General features: G+C 31.3%; 3 protein-coding genes across 3 annotated transcripts; 1 reads left to right on the top strand and 2 right to left on the bottom strand.

The window, feature by feature from the left end:
- Positions 1-251: 251 nt before the first annotated feature.
- Positions 252-5,078, bottom strand: LOTGIDRAFT_120422 (hypothetical protein; the record flags this gene model as incomplete). The annotated part of the gene is made up of 12 exons (XM_009058410.1): positions 252-318; positions 657-761; positions 1,095-1,185; positions 1,455-1,623; positions 1,857-1,929; positions 2,124-2,207; positions 2,423-2,627; positions 2,962-3,070; positions 3,385-3,486; positions 3,834-3,944; positions 4,204-4,316; positions 4,640-5,078. The coding sequence occupies 12 exons, from the start codon at positions 5,076-5,078 to the stop codon at positions 252-254; spliced, it is 1,668 nt and encodes a 555-aa protein (XP_009056658.1).
- Positions 5,079-5,421: 343 nt separating this feature from the next.
- Positions 5,422-12,111, top strand: LOTGIDRAFT_190462 (hypothetical protein). Its single transcript, XM_009058409.1, has 12 exons — positions 5,422-5,814; positions 6,171-6,283; positions 6,685-6,795; positions 7,117-7,218; positions 7,875-7,983; positions 8,394-8,598; positions 8,777-8,860; positions 9,157-9,229; positions 9,620-9,791; positions 10,172-10,262; positions 10,436-10,540; positions 10,777-12,111. Exons 1-12 carry the CDS (start codon positions 5,535-5,537, stop codon positions 10,841-10,843), a joined length of 1,512 nt encoding a protein of 503 aa, XP_009056657.1. The 5' UTR covers positions 5,422-5,534; the 3' UTR covers positions 10,844-12,111.
- A 5,071-nt stretch (positions 12,112-17,182) lies between these two features.
- On the bottom strand, positions 17,183-21,954 carry LOTGIDRAFT_216594 (hypothetical protein; the record flags this gene model as incomplete). The annotated part of the gene is made up of 10 exons (XM_009058408.1): positions 21,731-21,954; positions 21,400-21,497; positions 20,454-20,679; positions 20,073-20,158; positions 19,580-19,805; positions 19,224-19,326; positions 18,933-19,073; positions 17,982-18,037; positions 17,543-17,796; positions 17,183-17,308 (listed from the first exon to the last, which is right to left on the bottom strand). The coding sequence occupies exons 1-10, from the start codon at positions 21,927-21,929 to the stop codon at positions 17,183-17,185; spliced, it is 1,515 nt and encodes a 504-aa protein (XP_009056656.1). The 5' UTR covers positions 21,930-21,954.
- Between the last annotated feature and the right edge of the window lie 1,164 nt (positions 21,955-23,118).

The raw sequence follows: 23,118 nt of genomic DNA, 5'->3' as shown, positions 1-23,118 counted from the left end.
AACAATGACCCTGGTTATAAAGTAAAGACAATAATTTGTCATACAAATAGACAAAGTTGGTATGTGATTTAAATTTTCTATTAATGTGCAAAAGTACAAGTAGAAAATATTTTTTTTAGGTAAAAAACACATTATCTCAATATTTACAATTCTTGTATCAAATATGAACCGGTATATTCATTTACTCATATAAAGGTGTATTAAGTTGTGGCAGGTCTTGAGGCTTACTTTTCTGAACAATTTTATTTCCATCAAGAATGAATGTATTCTTCTTTACAAAATCCAGGTCCTGTTGCTGGTTCAGCTGGAAAACCACGTCTACAAAAGTAAGATACAATTTTCACTTTAGTTTTGAAATAAAAAGAGTTTTGTGTCCCAACTTTTCTCCACATGACGAGAGAACCTATGAAGTTTGTAATGAGTGAAAATTTACTTAACCTATTTCATCCTGTAATATTATTTCATTTTTCTACCATGTTTCAGTGTAGCAGGTAGGCTTCATATTAGGAACATAATAAATATTCATTAAGTCATGGGGGAGGGAAGATTCTTATTTCGAAACACCTGGTGTATTATTGTCATAAATATCTAACTAACAACATCAAATCCCTAGCCCAAGTCTCATTGAATATGATATATTACAATACATGACTTACCCAACCATACGACATCTATGTTCCTCTAATCTAGGTTGAGCTACAAATGGAATACTAACAGTCTGGTTACTCCATAGTCTTTCTCCTACAGCTGATGCACGTGGCCTGTCAAAATACAGAAGACATTTTCTTGTTATCGTTATCATAATTTGATTTAAAGAAAAGTTTGACCTGTATATATATTATACTACAGGTAGATATTATAAAGGCTCAGTTCAGTAGCATATTGAGAATGAAGGGGTGGGCATCTGAGCCCCCCAGGCATCCCTTTGAGGATTTTAAAGGGCATTAGTCATGGCAAAGAGTGCGGGAAAATTTTCTAATGTAGGATAATAAAAATTTTTTATCCCAAAAATTATCGCCTAAATATGCCACTGTACCAGTTATATTATCCTGATCTGGCAGGGAGCTGTATTGATTAATAAAAGCAATACTTACCATAATCTAGACATAAGATTAGTATCATCAACGAATTCTCCCCATAAACATGCTTCACCTCCCTGTATTAATTTCTTCTGACTAGCATTTCCTATAAGACAGTTAATCACAGTTATAAATAAATATCGTATGCCATTTTTATTCTACGCATTTGGAATATTTTTGTGCCATGCATTGAAGGGATGCAGTTTGCTTATTAATAATTAATGTAATTAATTAATAATCAATTGGCTATGACCACAGAAGTGAAAGTCAAAGAAATGACAGGCCAAGAAAATGGATGAGATAGATTAGATTTGTATGAAACTAAGCACAAATATTACCACCCCTATAAATCTATTTCGAAGCTTAATAGCCTACCTGGAAAATTAAATGGATCACAAACATAAAACGACTGCCAATCTCCTAATTTTATCATATCTAAATACCAACAAGAAGCTAATAATGTTTTATATCCCATTTTAGTTACTTTATCCATTTCCTTTTCCCATCCTGACTTCCATACTTCAACAACAGTATCAGGACGCACCTGTGTATGAATCAAACAATCTTAATAATCTTAAATCAAATTGTCCATGAATCGAACAATCTCATTATCTTAAACCAAATAGGGTGGAATCTCCTTTGAGTTCAGCAAAAATTGGACCACAATTCTGTGAATCAGTTTCCAACCTTACACAGCTGACCAAAGAGATAGCAAAAGATCAAGTTAAACTTTTGTTATAGAGAAAAAAAATATATGTTACTAAATTGGTAACATACCTTAGCTCCATTATCAATAACTTCCTGCCATATCTGATATCCTTTACCTAATCTTCCAACTATATCTAATAATCTGTAATATAGTGTTAAACAATGATCTATTCAGTTACGGAGGCAAATTGTTAAATGGGATTTGTTGTTCATTTGTTGTGTTTCTGCACCTTGCATTGTAAAAATCTTTCGTTGCATACACCTTTTATAAGTGAGTGAATCAGACTGAAAGCTCTGGAAGAACAACACTTTTGTGTCCAGATTATAATGACTTACTTCTGCATATAGTACTCTTCTACTTGACCATAGAAAAAAAATCCCATTTTCTTTATAAATTCCTTTACAGCTGGATTACTAGCCCTATAATAAATGTAAGGGAGATTCTCAATAACAAGTGGTAAGAAGTATGACATATTAATGCTTTACTAAGCAGGAATCTTAGGATATCCTATTTAGTTAAATATCATGTTTGATTAGGAAGCATATACTTTTTGGTCAAAAGGATTTTGTCAGATCACGGTTAGAGGGTGTAGTGATCTGCAGAAAAACAACAAAAATCGGCAATTTGTACATACCAACAATTAAAACTAACTTCATCTCCACCAAGATGTATATATTGATCAGGAAAGACATTAGCTATTTCACTGAAAAATTTCTGTAGGAATGTATAGGTAGCATTATTTACTGGGTCTATTGGACCAAACTGACCATTAGGTTGACCTTTAGTATAACATTTAGTTAATAAATCAGTTTGTGCCTTACCCCATGATTGGGTATGACCTGAAATATTGAATAAAATTGTTATCAACTAAGATAAGAAGCCTATTTTAGTTAAAATTTGATAAAAGCTGAAAACCATAAAAATCTTTACATGGACATCATTATGCTTAGTTACTTCCAACATGACATCAAAAATTGGTGGTTGTTGGTTCTAATCTTTATGGTGTGTGAAAGTCAGATGACCTTGAAGTAAAAAGGTTAGGATAATCATAGAAAGATCAATGCCAAGAGGTTTTGCCAAGGAACAACTGTGAATGTAAGTTGTTATCCAGCTATTTCTTTCTCTATTTCTATATAGAATGTGACTACTGTTACTACCAATTGATATATTTACCTGGTGTGTCAAATTCAGGAACAACTCTAATACCACGTAATCTGGCATATTCTATAATTTCTTGTATATCAGATTGAGTATAAACATGAGTTTCAGGATCATAGGCACCCTGGAAAAATTAATGTCTAACATTATATATATTTGTATAATCTGCCATACAATAGTATATTACTTTTAATATAAAATTAATGTTTGTAGAGTGATATAGAAAGATTGGAATATTCCTAATTCGTTCTAATACAAATAATCATTTGACAAAAACATCATAATTCTCAATATCATTCATGCTTGAAAAGAGTAATGAAATTTAATGTCAAATAGATTTGAGTCCATGTCCTTACATTGTACATCAGCCCCAGTTTTCAAACAAGCTGTCCTGATGAGGATTATATATCTAAAGCATGTGTCAACACTCATACATACCTTTTGAGAGAGTTCAGGAAACATTATGCTTTCATAAGGAAAGGAAGGATCATCAACTATGTGCCAGTGAAACACATTAAATTTATTCTGAGCCATGGCATCCTGAAATCAAACAGTATAGACTAATTAGTATGACATCAGCTAAACTAATTAATTGAAGATTTTTTATGCCACAAAATATATACTGGTAGGCTATCTTTCTTTCATCACAGAAGTTTGTAAATGTAGTAATTTAATTGGATTGTACTTGAGAAAATACAGATAATCATAACTTTCTATTTCATACCTTGTCAATTAGTTTACAGTATTTCTGTTGAGGGCTTGGATTGGCTGTATTCACTAGCATAAAGTACAATCTAATAGCTTGATATTGTGAAGATGGAAATATATAAGTTATGATGATGTCTACTAAATACATGTTTTTATAAAAATAATAATATGCAACATACCAGATTTTGTAGTAAGATATTTTTGGATACAAAATGTCTAGAAGTATCTAATAATAGACCACGATGTGGAAATCGGGGATGATCAGAAATTGTTGTAGTATTGACAACATACTGAAATTATAAAATAATTGTTATCAAACTAAATTAATACTAAACAAAGTGTTATTTTCATGCAAAATATAATATTTTATATATGACCATATGGACTCTTAATATGATAAGTTCTGGAATTACAGGAACCATACTAGTAAAAGTAGTGCAGGAAATCTGATCTGTATAAATAACAATCAGTAAGAAACACTGTCTGTTTAAAGAGAATACTATCAAAGCTAATCTATCTTAATTATAAAAAATATTTCAAGATGCTTACTTGACCCAATTTATCATGATATATAATTTGACTGAATGTTTCTAAACCTCTTAATGCTCCCCATACAGTTTTAGAATTTAATACAGCTGAATCTTTAGAGATCTTTATATTATCTGAAAAAATATCATCTTTAATATGATCAAAATCATCAAAATGTATTATAAAATATTTCCATTATCAGAATTTAAACAAGTCAATAGTTGAGCAAATACCTATATCCCTCCAAGGATGAATCTAATTTTGAAGTTGATCTGAAACTAATCAAGCTAGAGACCAATAGTGTAGGTGGGCCTACCTATTCTATCTTAAATTACCTCAAAACAGAATTATTTTGTAATTACACTGCTACAAAAGATAATAGGCCTGCTGAAAGCCTACAGGCTCAATAATAGTTCTATGATTCAACAATGAGCTAAGCTTTACTTAACATACTTACATGATTCATCTGTATCTAGTTTAAAATATTCATTATCCTTACAAGGTGTGTTGACAAGGACTTCTAGTTGTGTTATACCACTCTCAAATTTCAATATTTTATAAGATGAAGACCGTCTAAAGTTCTCATTATGATTAAATATCAATTTATAATAACGAATAAATGCTTCGTCTAAAATCATACACTGATATTTGCCATGGACGAATTTAAAGTTACCAACATTTATGACATTTACATCTGGTTTCACATTATAACTTTGTGGCATTGGCCATGGAGCTCCTGTGGTAGGAGAAGTCAATTTCAATTTTGATGTATTACTATTTGTTTGACTGTAAAGTGGTGAATTTCCTTGGCTAGTCTCATAATGACAACATGTTTGAGAAATGCACAGAAATATTATAACAAAAACAAACGACAAATATTGCCTGGAACTGGCCATGATTGCCTGTAGTTTCAAAGAAATCATCAGCTGGTCGACAATGTCAACAACAACGCAAGTCACATGATTTCTACTTGGTAGTTCGAAATATCTGAATCTATTCTTGCCTTTCTGGTAATCGGTTAAGTCTTGACGACTTTGTGTCGGGTAGGAATCAAATATGATGGAGACGTAGAGGGATGGGAATATGGAAAACTCCTGCAACTATGAAGATGAAACAAAATATTTTCTAATATTTTTTTTTACAACTTTCAACTGGGAATGAAAACATTTCCGACTAACAATTTCACTCGTGATATATCACATGATCAAATCACGTGATACTAATATTCCAAAATGGTCGCCAAGGTTTGTACGATTATTTTGGCTCTCTTAATAAATGTTCACAGCAGCTTTCAAAACGGAAGTGCAGTGAATAAACTCAGGGTAAATGCAGCTATAGCTACACCATGGCCAATGCCACAAAGTTATTCATCGCAATCAATGACCAACAACGTTGATGCAGCCACATTTAAATTCAGTGTTGTAAATGAAGCGATCTTTTCTTGCACAGTGTTGCAAGAAGCCTTCAAAAGATACGAACCTCTGATATTTGGAAGACGTCCAGAAACGCTGTATTTTCATTCTCAAGCTCGTAGAAATGTTGGAGTATCTGGTGATATTGATGAATTGGTAGTACAACTTGGTAAACCTTGTAATGATGTGGATGCACCATCTTTACAATCCGATGAATCATGTAAGTTTATTTCAATCTATGGAGATAGAACGTTAAATTCCTAGTTTTAGGTATCTTTTATCCTTAGAACTGCCTTTTTATACATTTGATGCATATGCAGACGGTGAAGTCGTAAATTATAAATATCGGAATTTGAAATTTAAATATTGATTTTGTATATAAATTATAAATGTATATAAATTATAAATTATTCTCAGTGATCATTGCAGTGGCCATATTTACCATATATATGATTATCTTCAATATGTAGATCAAATTTTGAAGATATTATGTTATTTCTTATTGCAGATAAGATAAGTGATAATGTTATTTCTTACTGTAGATAAGTTAACTGATATTGTTATTTCTTATTGCAGATAAGTTAACCGTTCAAAATGGACAGGCAATGTTATCAGCTAACGAGTTATGGGGTGTTATCAGAGGTTTAGAAACATTCAGTCAGATTGTTTATCAAAGCCCTACTGGAGGGGTAAGCTACCAAAATGATATAAATTACAAAATTAAAACAATAATATAATGATAGCATTATCTTTTGCATCATCTACTAGTGTGATGCACTGTATTGTTTGAAAATAAATTTAAGTGTAATGGCTCAGATTCTTATAATCAGCGTCATAAAAGAGAACATAAGACATAATAAAGACAATAAAATCTAAATAATGATGTATATTTACTCAATACTTTAAAACTTTCTGCACAAGTTAAAAAAAAAAAAGAAGTATGAACTGTATTGATTGTTATACAATGTGCACTTCTTCTGCCCTTCTTACCGTTTATGTAATTTTGCAAGGGGACTGCTTTGCTTAAACATTAAGAATTTCTTTCATCAATAACATGTCTTCTGTCAGATTACTAATTTATTGATTGTAGATGGTGGTAAATAATACAGTTATTAGTGACTTCCCCAGGTTCAATCATCGTGGTGTTATGTTGGATACATCTAGACATTATGTATCAAAGAAAACTATCCTCAAAAATTTGGTTTGTTGATTTTTTTATTCATTGTTATTTATCTAAAGGAATAAAATGTTTTTCTGTGGCTTGAGAAATAATCAATGAAATGGAGAAAATACCTCAAAATGTTTCCATGATGATACAATTATTCATCAATAAGTATATGTACAAACTTTGTTATCGATATAACTCACCTCACCAGCAAGCTCATCAATTAAATTTATTAAACTCGATTGATAAATTAATCAGTTGGTGACTCCCAGTTACTATGAAACCATAAAAAATGTCGAGTAACTTAACATCATGTTTTTAAATTCATATGTTTGAGATGTATGCTTATGTTTTTAGGATGCCATGACACAGAATAAATATAATGTATTTCATTGGCATATTGTTGATGATCCTTCCTTCCCTTACCAAAGCGCTAATTTCCCTGAATTATCTCAAAAGGTATGATATTATTTCTGATTTCAGGATGCAATGGCTCAGGCTAAATTCAATGTGTTTCATTGGCACATAGTTGATGATCAGTCTTTCCCATATCAAAGTTCTGAGTTTCCACAAATGAGTGAAATGGTAACAGTTTCAAAGTCATCCAAATTTACTTTTTGACACCTTTTCTGCTATACCTAAACAGCTTATTGACACTCCAATATGATACCAATATGTTAAAAACATGGTGTTATACTTATGTCTTGAAATGAAAAGTATTTTTTTAGGTTGCTGCTTATCCGAGAAAACTCTGCACATTGCCATTGCTTTGTAATATTCAAAACAGATGCACATATTATCCCTAATAATTACCCTTAAACATCAAAGAAAGCCACTGAATCTATGTTCAACAACATTTTGTACTCCCTGCTATTATGATGTATAGAGGAATTGAATATCATATTGACACAAGCATTTCGCTATGTAATTTAGTTTGAACATCCATAATCCAAAACTTAGTTGCTCACAATTGTCAATTTCTTGTGTCCTACTGAATATTTCTTTCCAAATTAACTTCAAAATGCACAAAGCAGTAGGCCTAATATTATTTTACAATTTTGATTTGAGAGCTTACCAATACATTTTGATAGGATTTTATTTATGAATTGTTTTAGGGTGCCTACGATCCTGAAACTCATGTTTATACTCAATCAGATATACAAGAAATTATAGAATATGCCAGATTACGTGGTATTAGAGTTGTTCCTGAATTTGACTCACCTGGTAAGCTAATGCAGTTCCAAGTTCCAATCTCTACAATATTGAATTTTAACAATATCGTCTTATTTATAGGGTTTTTTCCTACATGGAATCATGGATGGTCTTAATTTGTTCTTAAATTTGTCTTTATACATGGATGGTTTGTCTACACGTGGATGATCTTTTGTTTGCTTACACATGAATGTTCTTTTGTTTGCTTACACATGAATGGTCTTTTGTTTGCTTACACATTAATGGTCTTTTGTTTGCTTACATTTGGAAGATCTTTTGTTTGCTTACAAATGGATGTTCATTTGTTTGCTTACACATGGATGATCTTTTGTTTGCTTACACAAGAATGGTCTTTTGTTTGCTTACACACGGCTATTTTTTTTCTTGAATAAGATCATTAGATTGAAATTGGTTTTTTACAGGTCATACCCAATCATGGGGTAAAGGTCGGCCTGATTTGTTAACTAAATGTTATAGTGGTAGTTCACCTAATGGTCAGTTTGGTCCAGTTGATCCCAGTAATAACGCTACTTTCACTTTCTTAAAACAATTCTTTATGGAAGTCGGTAATGCTTTTCCTGATAAGTACATACATTTAGGTGGTGATGAAGTTTCATTTGCTTGCTGGTTTGTATTGTATATTTTTCTACACCCTGTATTGTTTATATCAACTATAAATAAAATATGTTTGATATAGCCTGCTTTATTATATAAACATTAATGTATTATAAATCCTCTACAATTGGTGTATTGCACAAATATATCATTATAGGTAATAGAAAAATATAACTTAAACCAATTTCAGGCAAAGCAATCCTGATGTTCAAGCCTTTGTGAAGAGAATGGGATATTCTGATTATTCACAAGTTGAACAATATTACATGCAACAGTAGGTATTTAAATTTAGGCTAAAATTAATGTTGTTACCTCTTACATAAATGGTAGGCTTCTGTAAATTTGTATGTGTTGATTCCAAGATGTGTATTGTAAACTTGGTTCTTCCTAGTGGTAAAAATTACAGCATAGTTTCTCTAAAAACCTTCATCTAAACTCTATTATTATGTTTAATTTGAAAAACAGACATTCCTCATTTCTACAAGTTTGATCAAGATGTTGCAAGTACATTTGAATTTTGATAGATATAATAATTATATTTAATATATCTTATTCAATATTGTATTACAGATTATTAGATATAGTTGGAGGATTAGGTAAAGGATATCAGATATGGCAGGAAGTTATTGATAATGGAGCTAAGGTAGGAGTCTTTTCTTCATGTTAACTGTTGCTGTGTTTTTGGAATTTTTTATGTGTATTAGGGACACTGATATCATCAATTTGCACCATTCCAATTTTCCACTAAAACTAGGCGTTTTATGACAATAGCAGCTTTCGCTATTGTGACGTCATAAAACGCTTAATTTTAGTGGAATTGCATGAATCACAGACGTCTGATTGAAAATTGGAATGGTGCAAATTGATGATATTGGAACACATAAAGAGCTTATGTTGAGCTAACTTGTTTTTAAATTTATGGCTGTGACACCTTTGGATTGCTGTACCTAAGACATGAAGATTTTCAGGTATGAAACTGCTATTACATCATATGTTAAGTGTCTTGTTCACCAAGATTTTGTTTTGTATTTAGGTACAAGCTGATACAGTAGTAGAGGTATGGAAAGCTGGGTGGGAAGATGAAATGAATAAAGTAACTAAACTAGGATACAAGACATTACTAGCTACTTGTTGGTATTTAAATTATATTAGTTATGGTTCAGATTGGACTAAATATTATGGTTGTGAACCCTATAATTTCCCAGGTAATGATTTCATTTATGCTCAGTTCACTCTTAAGAATATTGCTACATGAAAAAATTGGTTATTCATTTCAAAAAATAATGTTTCTCTTGTGAATTGCAGTTTATGAAATATAGACCGTTCACATCCTTTCATTAATAAAGGAATTCCTTGATCTGTAGTTAGTAAAATGGAATACTGATGAAAGTAGCTCAAAGGGGTCTTTTGTGACTCATCAATTCTGTTCTCAAGGTTTTGATTTTATTTTGATCACAAGAAGCAATATTTCTTTCATCATCTTAGTCTTATAATTAGTCTTCAAAGGGTATTGTTTGCCAAATCGGTTTATTTCCATTATTTTCTATTTCCTGTAACATAAGACCAAAATGTTTTTAAATACTAGGTACTGAAGATCAGAAGAAATTAATACAGGGAGGTGAAACATGTATGTGGGGAGAATATGTTGATGATACTAATCTTATGTCTAGATTATGGTGAGTTCTAACCTTAAGAATGTGTTCATATTATTTGCTCTAACACACATTTATTGAATTTTATAAACAATCATAACAAAAAGTGAGATTATACACAATAAAAATGCTCTTAGTTGAGGTAATGAACCATATGTGTGTATTGTTTTCAAAAGCTAATGCACTTTTCCCAACAGGCCACGAGCATCTGCTGTAGCTGAAAGATTATGGAGTGCTCAGTCTGTATCTAATGTTCAGGAGGCAACACCAAGATTTATTGAACATCGATGTCGTATGGTTGGGTAAGACACAGAATTTTATTAAACAAAGTATTTTCCAGTAATATAAGTTTCTACTTCTGCTCTTGTACCATTGATGAACTGTGTTGACCACCCTGTCACAGACAGCATCAGTTGATCTGAGCGAATATGTACTGCCATACTTGTTAAACCTGAGCATGAACAAAACATTTTTGTTCGTTTAATAGGCCTTATATTAACCTGTATCATAAAATTAATTTGGTTATTTGTTTTTATAGACGTGGATTTCCAGCAGAACCAATCAATGGCCCTGGATTTTGTAGAGAAGAATACATCGTAGATTAATTAGGACACTTAAAAGATATCAATCCCGTTGTTTATAGTTGACAATGAATTTATTTTTGATATTTTTTGTAATATTTTTTTGTACCGGTACTAAAATTTCACACATTCCTAATTTTCGTTCATTAGCTTCTAATAGAAATCCAGTTTTGCACTAATATGTATTTTTGTTATGTTTGATACCTTGGTCGTTGAAGAGGACTGATACATCCATGGTTTTTATTCAAATGTCACCCTTTTGTCATGCATTCTGACAAACAAAAACAAGGATAGGAAAATGCCATGACTGAAAATTACTTGAAGTGGATCTTGGAGAAATCACAGTCTTGAAGTTGAAGAAAAGCATCACGTTTGTTCTGCTCAACAACTGTCAGTTCTTATTGTTTTGGATAACTGGGATCTTGTCAGAAGAAAATAAAACAGCTTAAAAGTATAATATAAATAAATAAATAATAAACAACAATATAATAAATATTAAACAATGAAATATAATTTATAAAAGTATGACATAATTCAGTCTTAGTTATGAAAATTTATTGCACATTAACCACTTTATATAATACCATCTTGATTCGCTAACATTTCAGCAATTTTACGATTTCTCTTCACTTTCTGCATTTCTGAATTCTGAAAACAGACATAACATTATTACATTTGCTTTGTAAAAGTATTAATATCAACTCATACACTTGAAAATCAAACTAATATAAACCGTGCCTGTTTACTGATGTACATTATGGATTTATAGAGTTAATCGTCAGTTCAACAAAACAAGTTGGAACAGGGTTCAAAATGAGTTCTACGTGTGCCAAGCACGACCAATATTTGAAAATAGATGTACCTTCCAAACAATGACTAATCCATCAGCTCCACAGGATACAATACCTTCTCTATCATAATCACAAAATGTCTGAAAGAAATTTTACTTTTATTGATCAATTTGAACTATTAACATATTAGAAGCAAGTGTTTTATGCTGTGCTTTCTTCACCCAACTGAAGTTTGACAATTAGTACTTGTTCTAGCTATGATCGTTTATTTAAAGATGTGTTATGAAAAACACCAACAGGAGTTAAAATTGGCAACATATTTTTGAAGTGAAAACATCAGAACCTTTTCTGATTATTACTAAATAATGCCAAATCAAATGTAACTCCAACATGCTGTTAATGTAATCAAACGACCAGTATAAGACATTTGTTTACCTGAACTGCTCCTGAGTGAGCTGAACATTCACCTAATAATACTGGATTAAACAAATTATCTCCCCCTAATCTCTTTACTACTTCTGGACTGAAATACAACAAACACATTTGATATCAACTTAAGGTAGAATATAGACGTTCACTTGTCATCTACCAATCAACCAAATAAACCTATTCTCACAATGAATCAGCATTTTCATCAGCATGTCTCTTTTTCATGTCAATGAAGTTTTCAAGGAAAATCAAATAATCTGTTAAATGTTTAAATTGGCCCTTTTTTATGATATTCGAAGGTCAGGATATGATGCTATCTGTTTTAAAGTATGGAATAGGTACCTTAAACCAGTAAATGTATTAATGCGAGACAGGGATAGATGCTCTTTTTCTTGATCTTCAGATGGAGTACATCCCCATAATCTAATAGAACCATCTTCAGAACTAGTAATTAAATATGAACTGTAAAGGAAATTATAAAAATTTCAGTATTGCTTAACAAACATTCTTAACTTTTGTTGCAGAATTCTTCTTGAAGAAGCCCAATAAAAATGGTGACAGCATATTTCAAAGATCCTTATGTTCTTCATGCTTTAGAGAACTTGAGGCATTGTACATTGAAAGAATTGAAATTTCAGAGATACTATGAAGCAGTTGTTGCAATACCCCACTGAATTTTGATTCTCAGAGCAGACAACAAATAATTTGTTTTTTTAAGGCAATATAATAAGACCAGAAGCATACATCTGTTAACTTTTTGACTTTAATTTCGATTTTATTTTGTCCATGACACCCAATTTAATATGATAAATGTTCTTACCCATCCTTTGTCATGCCGATATTGAGTATTTTAGAAAAATGAGCTGAAAGTTTTCTACAAATTAAACCATCTTTACTTGCTGATAAATCAAATATACAGAAACCAGAACCAATAGCAGCAAACAAATATTGCTGAAATATAATGCAATCTTTATGAATACTCCTATATTGGTTGTTAAGTGAGTTGAAATTTCTCAGAATCTAGGTATATATCATGCATAGTATGGGTATTCAATCATCATTATTAGCAAACAAAGCCCACAAAAAAAGTCCAAAAATATTTCCAGAATCACTTGAGGATAATAAGGTGTGCACTATATTCAAGTATACAGTACCTCCTGTATACAAAACATACACTGTATACTATGTGGATATAGTTTATCTAAACCTTGGTAGTTGGTTACTGTGTTAAAATATTTAGCGGGTAATAAATTATGAGCTGTCCACAATACTATCATTCCATCTATTGAACCACTAGCAAAACATGATTCTACAAAGATAGAACCATATAATCAAATACGCCTTAAACTCTTAAAAAGATAGGTCTATCATCTATTTACATCAGAATCCCAGCACTGTCTTGCAATAAATGATTCCATGAAATTTAGAACCTCAATGACACTATGCCTTTAATGTTCATTATTCACCAATCTACCACGAATAAACTATTATTGTTATGCAATAAATCTGTCCCAGATGTGCAAAAATCTATAAATAGTATGTAAGCTTAATACAAAGAGACTTACTAGATACAGAAATAAGACTATGTATAACTTCTCTATGGGGTGGTAATGTTTTTATCAATTCCAATTCTACATCTATTTTTTCATTTTCTTCTTCTATTACAGCTTTTATACCATACACCACTAGATAATAAGATCATATGCTCACTAGCTAAACAAGTTAACTAGGTCCCACTATTACTTTTACTATCAAAATCGACATAGCCTTAACGTTACTTTCAATAACATTTCTTTTATTTATGTTAGCAACATTAAGGACAAGATACAATGTGTAGTCATCGTCATGGTTGTAAAATATGTTTAAGAATAAAAACCTACCTAGTTTTTTATCAGCAACTGTAACAATTCTATCATTATTTACACTTATCATTATACATATATCTGAAAAATTGTATATTAGCCACTCATTTAGTCTGTTAGTGCCCTTTCCATGCCTATTTACTTCTTTATCTATATCAGCATTGTAGTACCCTTGAACCCTTCTCATGAATGACTTCACTCACAGCAAAAACATCACATGCCAATACTGTCTAAAGCATAACACAAGCTGTCTGAAAACTTCCTTAAATGATTCCCAATTTATCTAGGCCAATTACATGTCATAAGGTAAGATTGTTTACCTTCTTCTGATTCTGGTCTTTTATATGTCTGTAACAACTGACCATCAATATTCCAAATAGAGATATGTTCACCACCAGATACAAATAACTCACTTTCAATCAATGAGACTAGAGACTGAAATGGATAGCAACAATATAAATAATCTGATTACATCTAGAATTCAGAAAATTTCCCAATAGAAGTGATACTATATAGATTACTCATTTATAATTAACTTATATAATTATCTTAAGTCTTGACTTGCACCTTACTTTGATATAAATCTTTATTTGTGACCTAGGCCAGACCTAAAATCTTTTTGTTGAGAAACATTCTCTGCTCTTACCTTAACACAGCAATTATGATCTTTTAAAACATTTTGACATTCTCCTGAATTTATATCCCAAATCTGAAACATTTATCAATTATAACAATAAAACAGATAATAGAACGCATATGTTCACTTCAGCACTTCTATGACAAGAGAACATGTTATTTCATTTTATGCAAACCACAAGTTTTCATTTTGATAAGGAATACAATTATATCATTAACAATTACCCGGATAGTTTTATCTGATGATGATGATATAATAACATCACTATGTAATATCAAGCTTGTTACTGGTAACTCATGACCTAGTAATACATGTAAACAACTACCATCCTACAAATATCAAATCAAAATCATTCATTTATGAAATACCTATAGAGTCATTGGCATTTCATATCAATACCTTGAGGATAAAGGAATGTAGAAAAGTAAACAGACAGAATTACAGACTACAAATGGGCCAATATATCATTTCTCAGTAGAGAACTTTATGGTGTTTGATGAAAAGAAAAATTATTATTTTTTGTGAAAGAAAATTTAAAAGAAGCATTAAATTTTTCTTGTGGGTTAGGATTTTGAGTCTCTCTAGCCATTTACTCCAGACAATTAATCTTTTTCACCTGTATATCCCATATAGCAATTTTACCATCATCTCCAGCAGTGGCACATCTAAAAATTAAATAAATACATGGGTTCTTTACCGTATATGATCGTTAATACATTCTTAAATATAATTAATTCAGCTGGGATGTTTACTATATATCGTTTCAAGGACAAATGAGTCAGACAACATATTCTCATTTTGCAGAAAAATATTGGGTTCTTATTATAATGGAAAAGTCTCCATAATCTAACAGGAACACTATTTGGTAAAATTTGATAAAGGCCAGTTCTATCAAGGGTAAGATGTAGACTGGCTCATGACCCTTGATAAGATATCTTGAGTGATCTTTAATTATTATCATTATTTTGAACTACATACCTATAATCATCTATAACCAATATCAGACGTATGATATCTTTGTGACATTGTAATAATAATATTTCAGTATATGGATTGTATGGTTGTCCTTCATTCAACTGTTCAACTTCTGGAATGGTCTGGGGAAAAAAGCAAATAGTAGTCAATAGTTACACTTGGTTTAATAAAATACTGTAATTCTAGGCCTATAATATGTTGCATTGTAGCACTCTGTATCTGAATATTGTTCAATTTCATTTAAATGTCATACATAGGCATATTCATACATTTTTTAAATATCTGCCAGAATGGTCACACATAGACCTACACAGAGAGGTCTACCTCCTACTCTACTCATAACTGTAGACGATAGCCGATCTTCTTAAAACATACGTAGCTTACTTACAATCTTTTCGTGCTTTGATTTTTCTTTGTTTGGTGTTCCAAGAAGCCTCTGCAGAACTGACATCGTTCAAACTAAATTCTGCTTCGAAATACAAGAATGTTTGCGATGTTTTGATTCTAGTCAAAATTTTATTATATTTATCGGGGATACCGGAAGGTGTTTTCCGAGCAAATGACGTCACACTTGAAAGGGTGTTGTTCGTTTTGTTGCAAGTGGTCAACCTTCGTTATAGCCAAGTAAGTTGTCAGACTCCTGCAATTCTTGCTTCGATGTTCGGATCCAAAAAAATGGGAATTTCTCAGCCCTCAACGAACGTTTCGAATAATTTCTTTCTGTATTGTGAGAGCGAGTATTGTAAGTGTAAGTATTGTAAGTATGGGGACTTACTTTAGTATATCAGTGGTTGTCCAAACGCTATGATTGAATAAAACCTTTATCGCGTCTAGAGGCAATATATTTTTTCAAGGGCAATAACTCTTAATATGTTTAATGAAAAACAATGCAAGTCTGAACTCATCCGAGATATTTACATGAGCATAGCAAGTAAAACACCTAGTTAGTAGGTAATGGCTTTGTGGAAATTATCTTCAACATACTGTCTCACACTAATCTGGCCAAGGGCAGAAGAAGGTTTATTACAGTATCATTGTTGACACAGGGGCAGTAACCTATGAATAAAAGACCATAATGTTTAGAAAAGTATAATTATTATTATCACAGTAAGCCATGCCTATGAGCATTTTATGCAAGCAACAACATACACAATATTTACATTCAACCATTGCCTATGCGTAAACTATGTTTACTTTTACATTTGATCTATATTATACATAACTCAAGTATCTGATACCAGTAACAATTGCAGATTTAGCCATTTGTTTCATAAGTCAATTAGTTGGCTATGTTTTTCAATGGATTTTCCACTTTCTTATCAATCAAAACTTCTTCAAAATAACAACATGTATTCATTTGGACCTGACGTTTCCAGGCACCATAGACTACTTTTTTCTCTGGAAATGGAACTGAAACCATTACTGCATGGGGCTGGTCTTTTCTTGAAAGCCATTCAGTGAAATTTCCAAAAGTTTCAAGTATTCACAAAACGTTATGGCTTCCATAATTACACAAGAGACTGGACGACAAAACCATTCCTTGATTCCATCTTTCGTTTTATGTGAATACTATACTTCCGTTTATAGCTACATTTGAAGTTTCTATTATATGACCAACATTATGTCTTCAATGTTTTGGGGATTTAAAATCATTGGATCATTTCCATGATCAAGTTTCAACATTTTTAAATATAAGAATACTGTTAAATATTTTTAATGCTGGTCCAAGTTTAATGTTTAATATTTTCACAATGTCTGATTGATTTAACAATAAAAATGCTTCGCCATCAATTTGCTAAAAAGAAAAAGAAATTTAAGATATTTAAACAAACTAAAGGTAACAGAACTACTATAACATTTATGTGTAAATTTAATTTTCTGAACTCTTCAAAAGGTGAACTATGAAGGTAAAAATCTTCATAATATTTGAGCAGGATGAAAACTGAATAATTTTTATGTTAGGGTATAATGAATAAACTTAACTTTTGCTAAATTTTTCATCCTTTATCTGAGAAAAATTAACCCCTACCTCATCCACAAATTTGTTGCCATGACTTTCACATCCAGGTAAGGTATGTATAAAATTAGCCACTTCATTGATAGTCCATTTACTGACATCTTGTGTCTGTAATTTGTCAACTCCTGGTAAAAGTTTACTATGTTGTTCCCAACATAATGGTAAATCATTTGTTGGATTGGGTATAGATGATGTTTGAAACACTGATTGATGTATTCCTGTATACAAATCGCCTGCAGATGAAGCTGTTGCACTCTGCTCCGACGCTGAAAAAAATTGATTAAGAAATGGTTAAAAACAGCTCATGCATGCAAGTCTTAATCTTACCAATGGAATTTTCAATTTCAAAATGGCAACTTATATATATATCAGAAATGTATTTGAATCTGAAATTCAACAAATGAGCCTTAAAAAATGAAGTCAGTCCAGAATATAAAAATGGCATCCTTACATTTCTCATCTCTAAATTTCTTAAATCTTCTATCATCAATATTAAGTGGCTTCAATCTGGAATAAAAAGAAGGGTGTGTTATAATCTCATCTATTGTACTTTTTTTAATGATAGGAATTCTCGTTTGATATATATTTTTCAAGAGGAAGTCATCCTTGCCCTGGTAAGAATTCACACAATTAGACTTCAGAGTAAAATAATATGATAATTTCTGCACTTCCCCAACAAGATCTGTGTATGAGGCATGAATAAAAATGTTAATACATATTTGTCTTTTTTTAAATTTTCTCATTTAATCATTAAGACCTTTAGTGAAATTTAGCCAAATACCTAATCAATGCACACAATTCATATTCACATCAACTATTTGAACAAACCTCTTTCGTCCTCGTTTGGCACCGGTGTATGGTTTTTTATCAGGAGGTGGGTTGATTCTCTCTAAATTTTTCTCACTATAAGGACAACCAGACAGACGGTGATGGGAGGTAAATTTACCAGTCACATGACCAGAACCATCACAATCTGGTGTTGGACATTTCCTGTAAAAGATGAAATATGATGAGGTTAGGACATCTGATTGAAAACCAACATAAGTCAGCTTGTGCGTCTGGTGTTCTCTTTTGAAGAAAGTCGGTTTCCTTCGTCTATTTCAATTTTACATAAGCTATTTTCACAAAATCTCTCACTTGCATTGACTTTTTATACTCAAATGTGAATGTATGAAATTTAAACTATTAACCATTGTTTAGGATATTAAGTATATTTGGGGATGATTCAACATATTAGAGATAGTCTATATTTTTAAGAAATTTCAGGAGAAATAGTTATAATATAAATGTGACATGTATGTATAGTTTTAGTAACTATATGTCCTGTTCTGTTTAAAATAAAAATAGATTGTTGGAATCTGAATCACCACTGGGTTTGTAGCAATATCAGACTAAAACCTACCCTTCAGGAGAATTAGAAACTGAATCTGTTTTAGATTTATTTGGCGTTAAAGAGCCTTCCTCTGATCTGGTTGAACCCAATCTATCTAACAGTGGTGTTTCTTTATTTAAATTCATTGTTGAATATGGACATCCAAAAGAACTACAATTAAATATTTAAGATATAAGATAAAGAATATATAAAAAGAAATCAACAGCAATAGATTAATGACTAAGCTATATGAAACAATGCTCTAACAAAAAGCAACAGAACATAGAAATACCATATCTTGAAGACATCAAATTGCCTTACCTGTGATGACCTGTAAATTTAGCACCTTTTATATGACCAATACCTTTACAACCTGGTGTAGGACAACCCGTTTGATTGGAGTCTGTCACTAAATCACTTGGAGCTGAAATTATATATTGTTAATAGATGTTGTAATTAAATGAAATCTCCAAAAGACATGAAATTGAAAGGAATCACATTCTGTGTGCAATATGGTAAATTTTGCTATGAGAGAAGCATTATACTTTTCAAGCCAAAACTGTCAAACTTTACATTTGTGAATGTCAACCCCTCAAAATCTGCAAATGACATAAACAAGACTGATCTGACTTGAAAATCCCAAAACAGAGTAGTGTGGTGAAAAAGTAATTACTTACATAGTGGTGGTTGTAGCCAATGTGAGGTACGAACACACCAATTTGGAGGATGAATATCCATTGAGTCATCATCTTCCCAAAAATCATATTCACTAGACCAGCCTTCAAAATGTATCTTAATTCTATTGCTATCCACATCTACTATCCTTGCTGCTCGGATTAAAATAGGATTTCTAGGATCCACAACCTCTAATACCATATCTTTCTCAAAATAATATGGGGGTCTCTGAATTAAACATAAATACTCATTAAAAAAAACATTTCACCTTTTAGAGTTTACATTTCTACAACTATTGCTAGAACATTCAAGAATGTCATTGAATAAGCTTACTTTAGACAGTCTGTTCAATAGTTCACTCACTAGCTATTATGCCTTCATTCTGGATATTTGAAAGTTTCCAAACTAGCTATACTGATAAGGATATATTTGCATGTGTGTCTGCTGCATGAAATAAACTCTAGTTAATTAAATTTAAAAGAAATAAATACTAACAGGTTTAAAAGCTCTGGCAGGTACTGCTGAAGATTTATTATCAGTAAGATAGGTTTCCCAACAAAATGTTTCAGACTCCTTCCAATCTGAAATAAATAATAAAATAAAAAAACCTGCAATCTAAACAGGAGATTTGAAATTTCAAAGACTCCAATCTAAAAGTCTAGGCCATATTCCTCAAAAAATATAAGTGTGAAAATCTACATTAAATAATATCATATTAACTACAAAATTGACCAAAAATTTATAATAACAGGTGACATAAAGAGACAAAAGTTAAATAGTTATCAGGTATATAGTATCAGATCTCAAGTTATCCTTCTTCAATTCAGTAGTACTGGTTTGTGTATCAAAAAGTAATTTTCTTTAAAAACTTACCACAAGGAGGAGATAAGGTATGTCCATTTTCTTGACACCAACCTACAGGATGGATACATGGTGAATTGATATCACACCAATAATCATAATTGTTCTCCCATCCATCAAAATGTATTAATATTTTATCTCCTAGAGTATCAGCAACAGTAGCTACACATATTAAATAGGTATTCTTCTTATCTACTGCTTCTAATTTCATACCAACTCTAAATGCTGTAGGTGTCACCGACTGGAATAAAATATAAGGAAAACAAATACTAACTTTTGGCGTTAAAATAAAATTGCTGTGCTGTGTCTAAATCCAATCAGAAGCAGAATAGTGGTACATAAAACACCATTTTATTTCATTTGTTATAATAATAATTGTCGTTATATTTAGAAAATAATTCAGTAGATATAAATTGAAGCAACTTGAATAAACTAATTATGAGATTTTTTCTATACATCTTTAAAGATGGGTTCCCTTATTTTCATTTATGGTAATACTTATATGATAGAAAGTAGAGGTGTTCTAATGACTTGGAAAAATACCAATATGTCCATAATAAATTCATAATTAGCTAAATTAGAAGAGAATTACCAGCAGAATTCCAAAGAGTGACCAATCAAGAAAGGTTAATAACTTATTTTGTTTATCCAGACTGTACATACATGGACATTTATGATTGTTTAAAACTCTTACTTATATGCAATAAGAACATAATGATATGATTAAGAATACATGATAATTTATTAGAAAGACCAATTAATCAAATAGAATGCTGAATTTGATACTAAAAAATAAGGAAACCATTAACTTTAATGTTACAGTACCTATTTTAGCTCAATACTCATACACTAGTACAGAGGAAGATGAAAGAGCTCATTTTATACTCTTGTTGTATCTGGTACCCAGATAGCTGGTATGGGAGTGAGAATTTCAACATATAAACAAAGTATGACTACTTACTGTAGCAGGCTGACTAACAAATAAACATTTTGGAGCTGCAGCACTCTTAGTATTCCTTAAATAATTAGGCCAATTAAAACCTTCATTCTGTGATAAACCTAAAAATAGAAAATAACTTTGTACGCTAGCTGAAAGCATTGACAGGTTGAAGATACCTGTTTATTTATATATAACAAAACACAGTAAGTCAATATAGTATATAAGGATCTTATCATTCCCTTTATAAATGAATGGAAAAAATAACAGACATTTGAGTTGGTCTGTCAGTCATGTCTGGAAAATGCAGTCAAATCAACAGCCCTGGTTAAAATTGTACTGAGTGAGAACATACCTTTAGGTGGTTCTAATGTTTTTCCATTTTTCTCACACCAACCAACAGGAAAAACGAACGGAGAATCTGCATTACTCCAGAAATCATAACATTCAGAATATCCATCAAAATGAAGGCGTATTCTGTAACCCTGAATTTCTGCTACAGTTAAAACACAATATAAACTCTGATGTTTAGGATCAATACCTTCTAATTTCATACCAACTTTAAAGTTTCTACTAGAAACTGGGAATGGCTGAAATAGACAGTACAATAGGTATGTTATACTGGAAATGATCAAGTTATCTTCATTAAAAGTAACAAAATCCACCCCTTATAAGGACAGTATTCTGTCAGTAACATAATATAAGAATTCTGCTTCTAAAAATACTAATTTTACCTCTTTAAAAAGTTTATTGGAAGCAGGAACACAATTGTGACTATCATAATAATCATTCCAATTAAATCCTCTCGATCTTTTACCTAAATAATAAATAAACAAAATAACATATAAAGCATTTTCATATACAATATTTAATTTTGAAAATGTCACTTTTTATATGAAGTGCTATAAAGCCTATCAAATGTCTACATAATATATATGTCCTTATATTATTACGGTAGCTTACCTTTACTTGTAGTAGTTGATGTAGGTTGATCATTACTAGATGTTGTTGACGATGAAGATGATGGTACTTTATTTTTATCTGATTGTTTTGTTTTATCATCCTCAACCGAAGTTTCTGGTGGTGAATTAGCTGATGCATCATCTAAAAGTAACTTCTTTTTCTTCTTTTTTGGCTTCTCAAGAACATTCTTGGATGTGTTTTTAGTTCTTTGTAGGTTTCTCCTGGAATGAATCAAATAAAAAGCTGATAAATAATATACATGCCATTTTTGGGAATACCTCTGTTGAATTTGATAGACATGGACAAACCTGAATGACCCAATAGAATCCAAAACACTGGAAATTACATATATGCAAGGAATTCTGACATATTCATTGCATATATTCAGATAATCTTTTAATCAACACAGAATTTGATTGGTTGAATATGAATGACCCAGAACCAAAAGATTTTGTCAGATATTGGATGACAAGTTGAGGCGCCTGCAGAAAAAGATACAAAATGAAACATGCAGATTTGGTATATTAATTAGACTGATTCATTGAAACAAGAGGAAATTCCTGTACTCACTTTCCAGCATAAGCTCCAACACAAGCCTGAGAACAAAATCTACCAGACTTAACAAACTCACTAGCAAAACCCTGAATATCACAATTCTCACATTGACAAGTTGGATCATCTTTCTTTTCAATTTTAATCTTTTCTGGTTTATCAACTAAAAAATAATTTAATATAGGTAAGGTACACTTAAATACATATAATGACTCGAAAAAATATGAT

This window comes from Lottia gigantea (genome assembly GCF_000327385.1).
Source record: "Lottia gigantea unplaced genomic scaffold LOTGIsca_34, whole genome shotgun sequence".
Taxonomy (NCBI): Eukaryota; Metazoa; Mollusca; class Gastropoda; family Lottiidae; genus Lottia; species Lottia gigantea.
Note: the sequence above shows the minus strand (reverse complement) of the source record. Positions and strands in the feature narration are given on the sequence as shown.

What these genes read in the sequence shown, in the direction of transcription:
- LOTGIDRAFT_190462 (XM_009058409.1), top strand. Translation starts at nt 5,535, where the DNA reads ATGCCACAAAGTTATTCATCGCAATCAATGACCAACAACGTTGATGCA. An exon ending in TTATTGATAATGGAGCTAAG is followed by an intron (nt 9,230 to 9,619) that starts GTAGGAGTCTTT and finishes TTTTGTATTTAG; the next exon opens with GTACAAGCTGATACAGTAGT. An exon ending in CATCGATGTCGTATGGTTGG is followed by an intron (nt 10,541 to 10,776) that starts GTAAGACACAGA and finishes TTGTTTTTATAG; the next exon opens with ACGTGGATTTCCAGCAGAAC.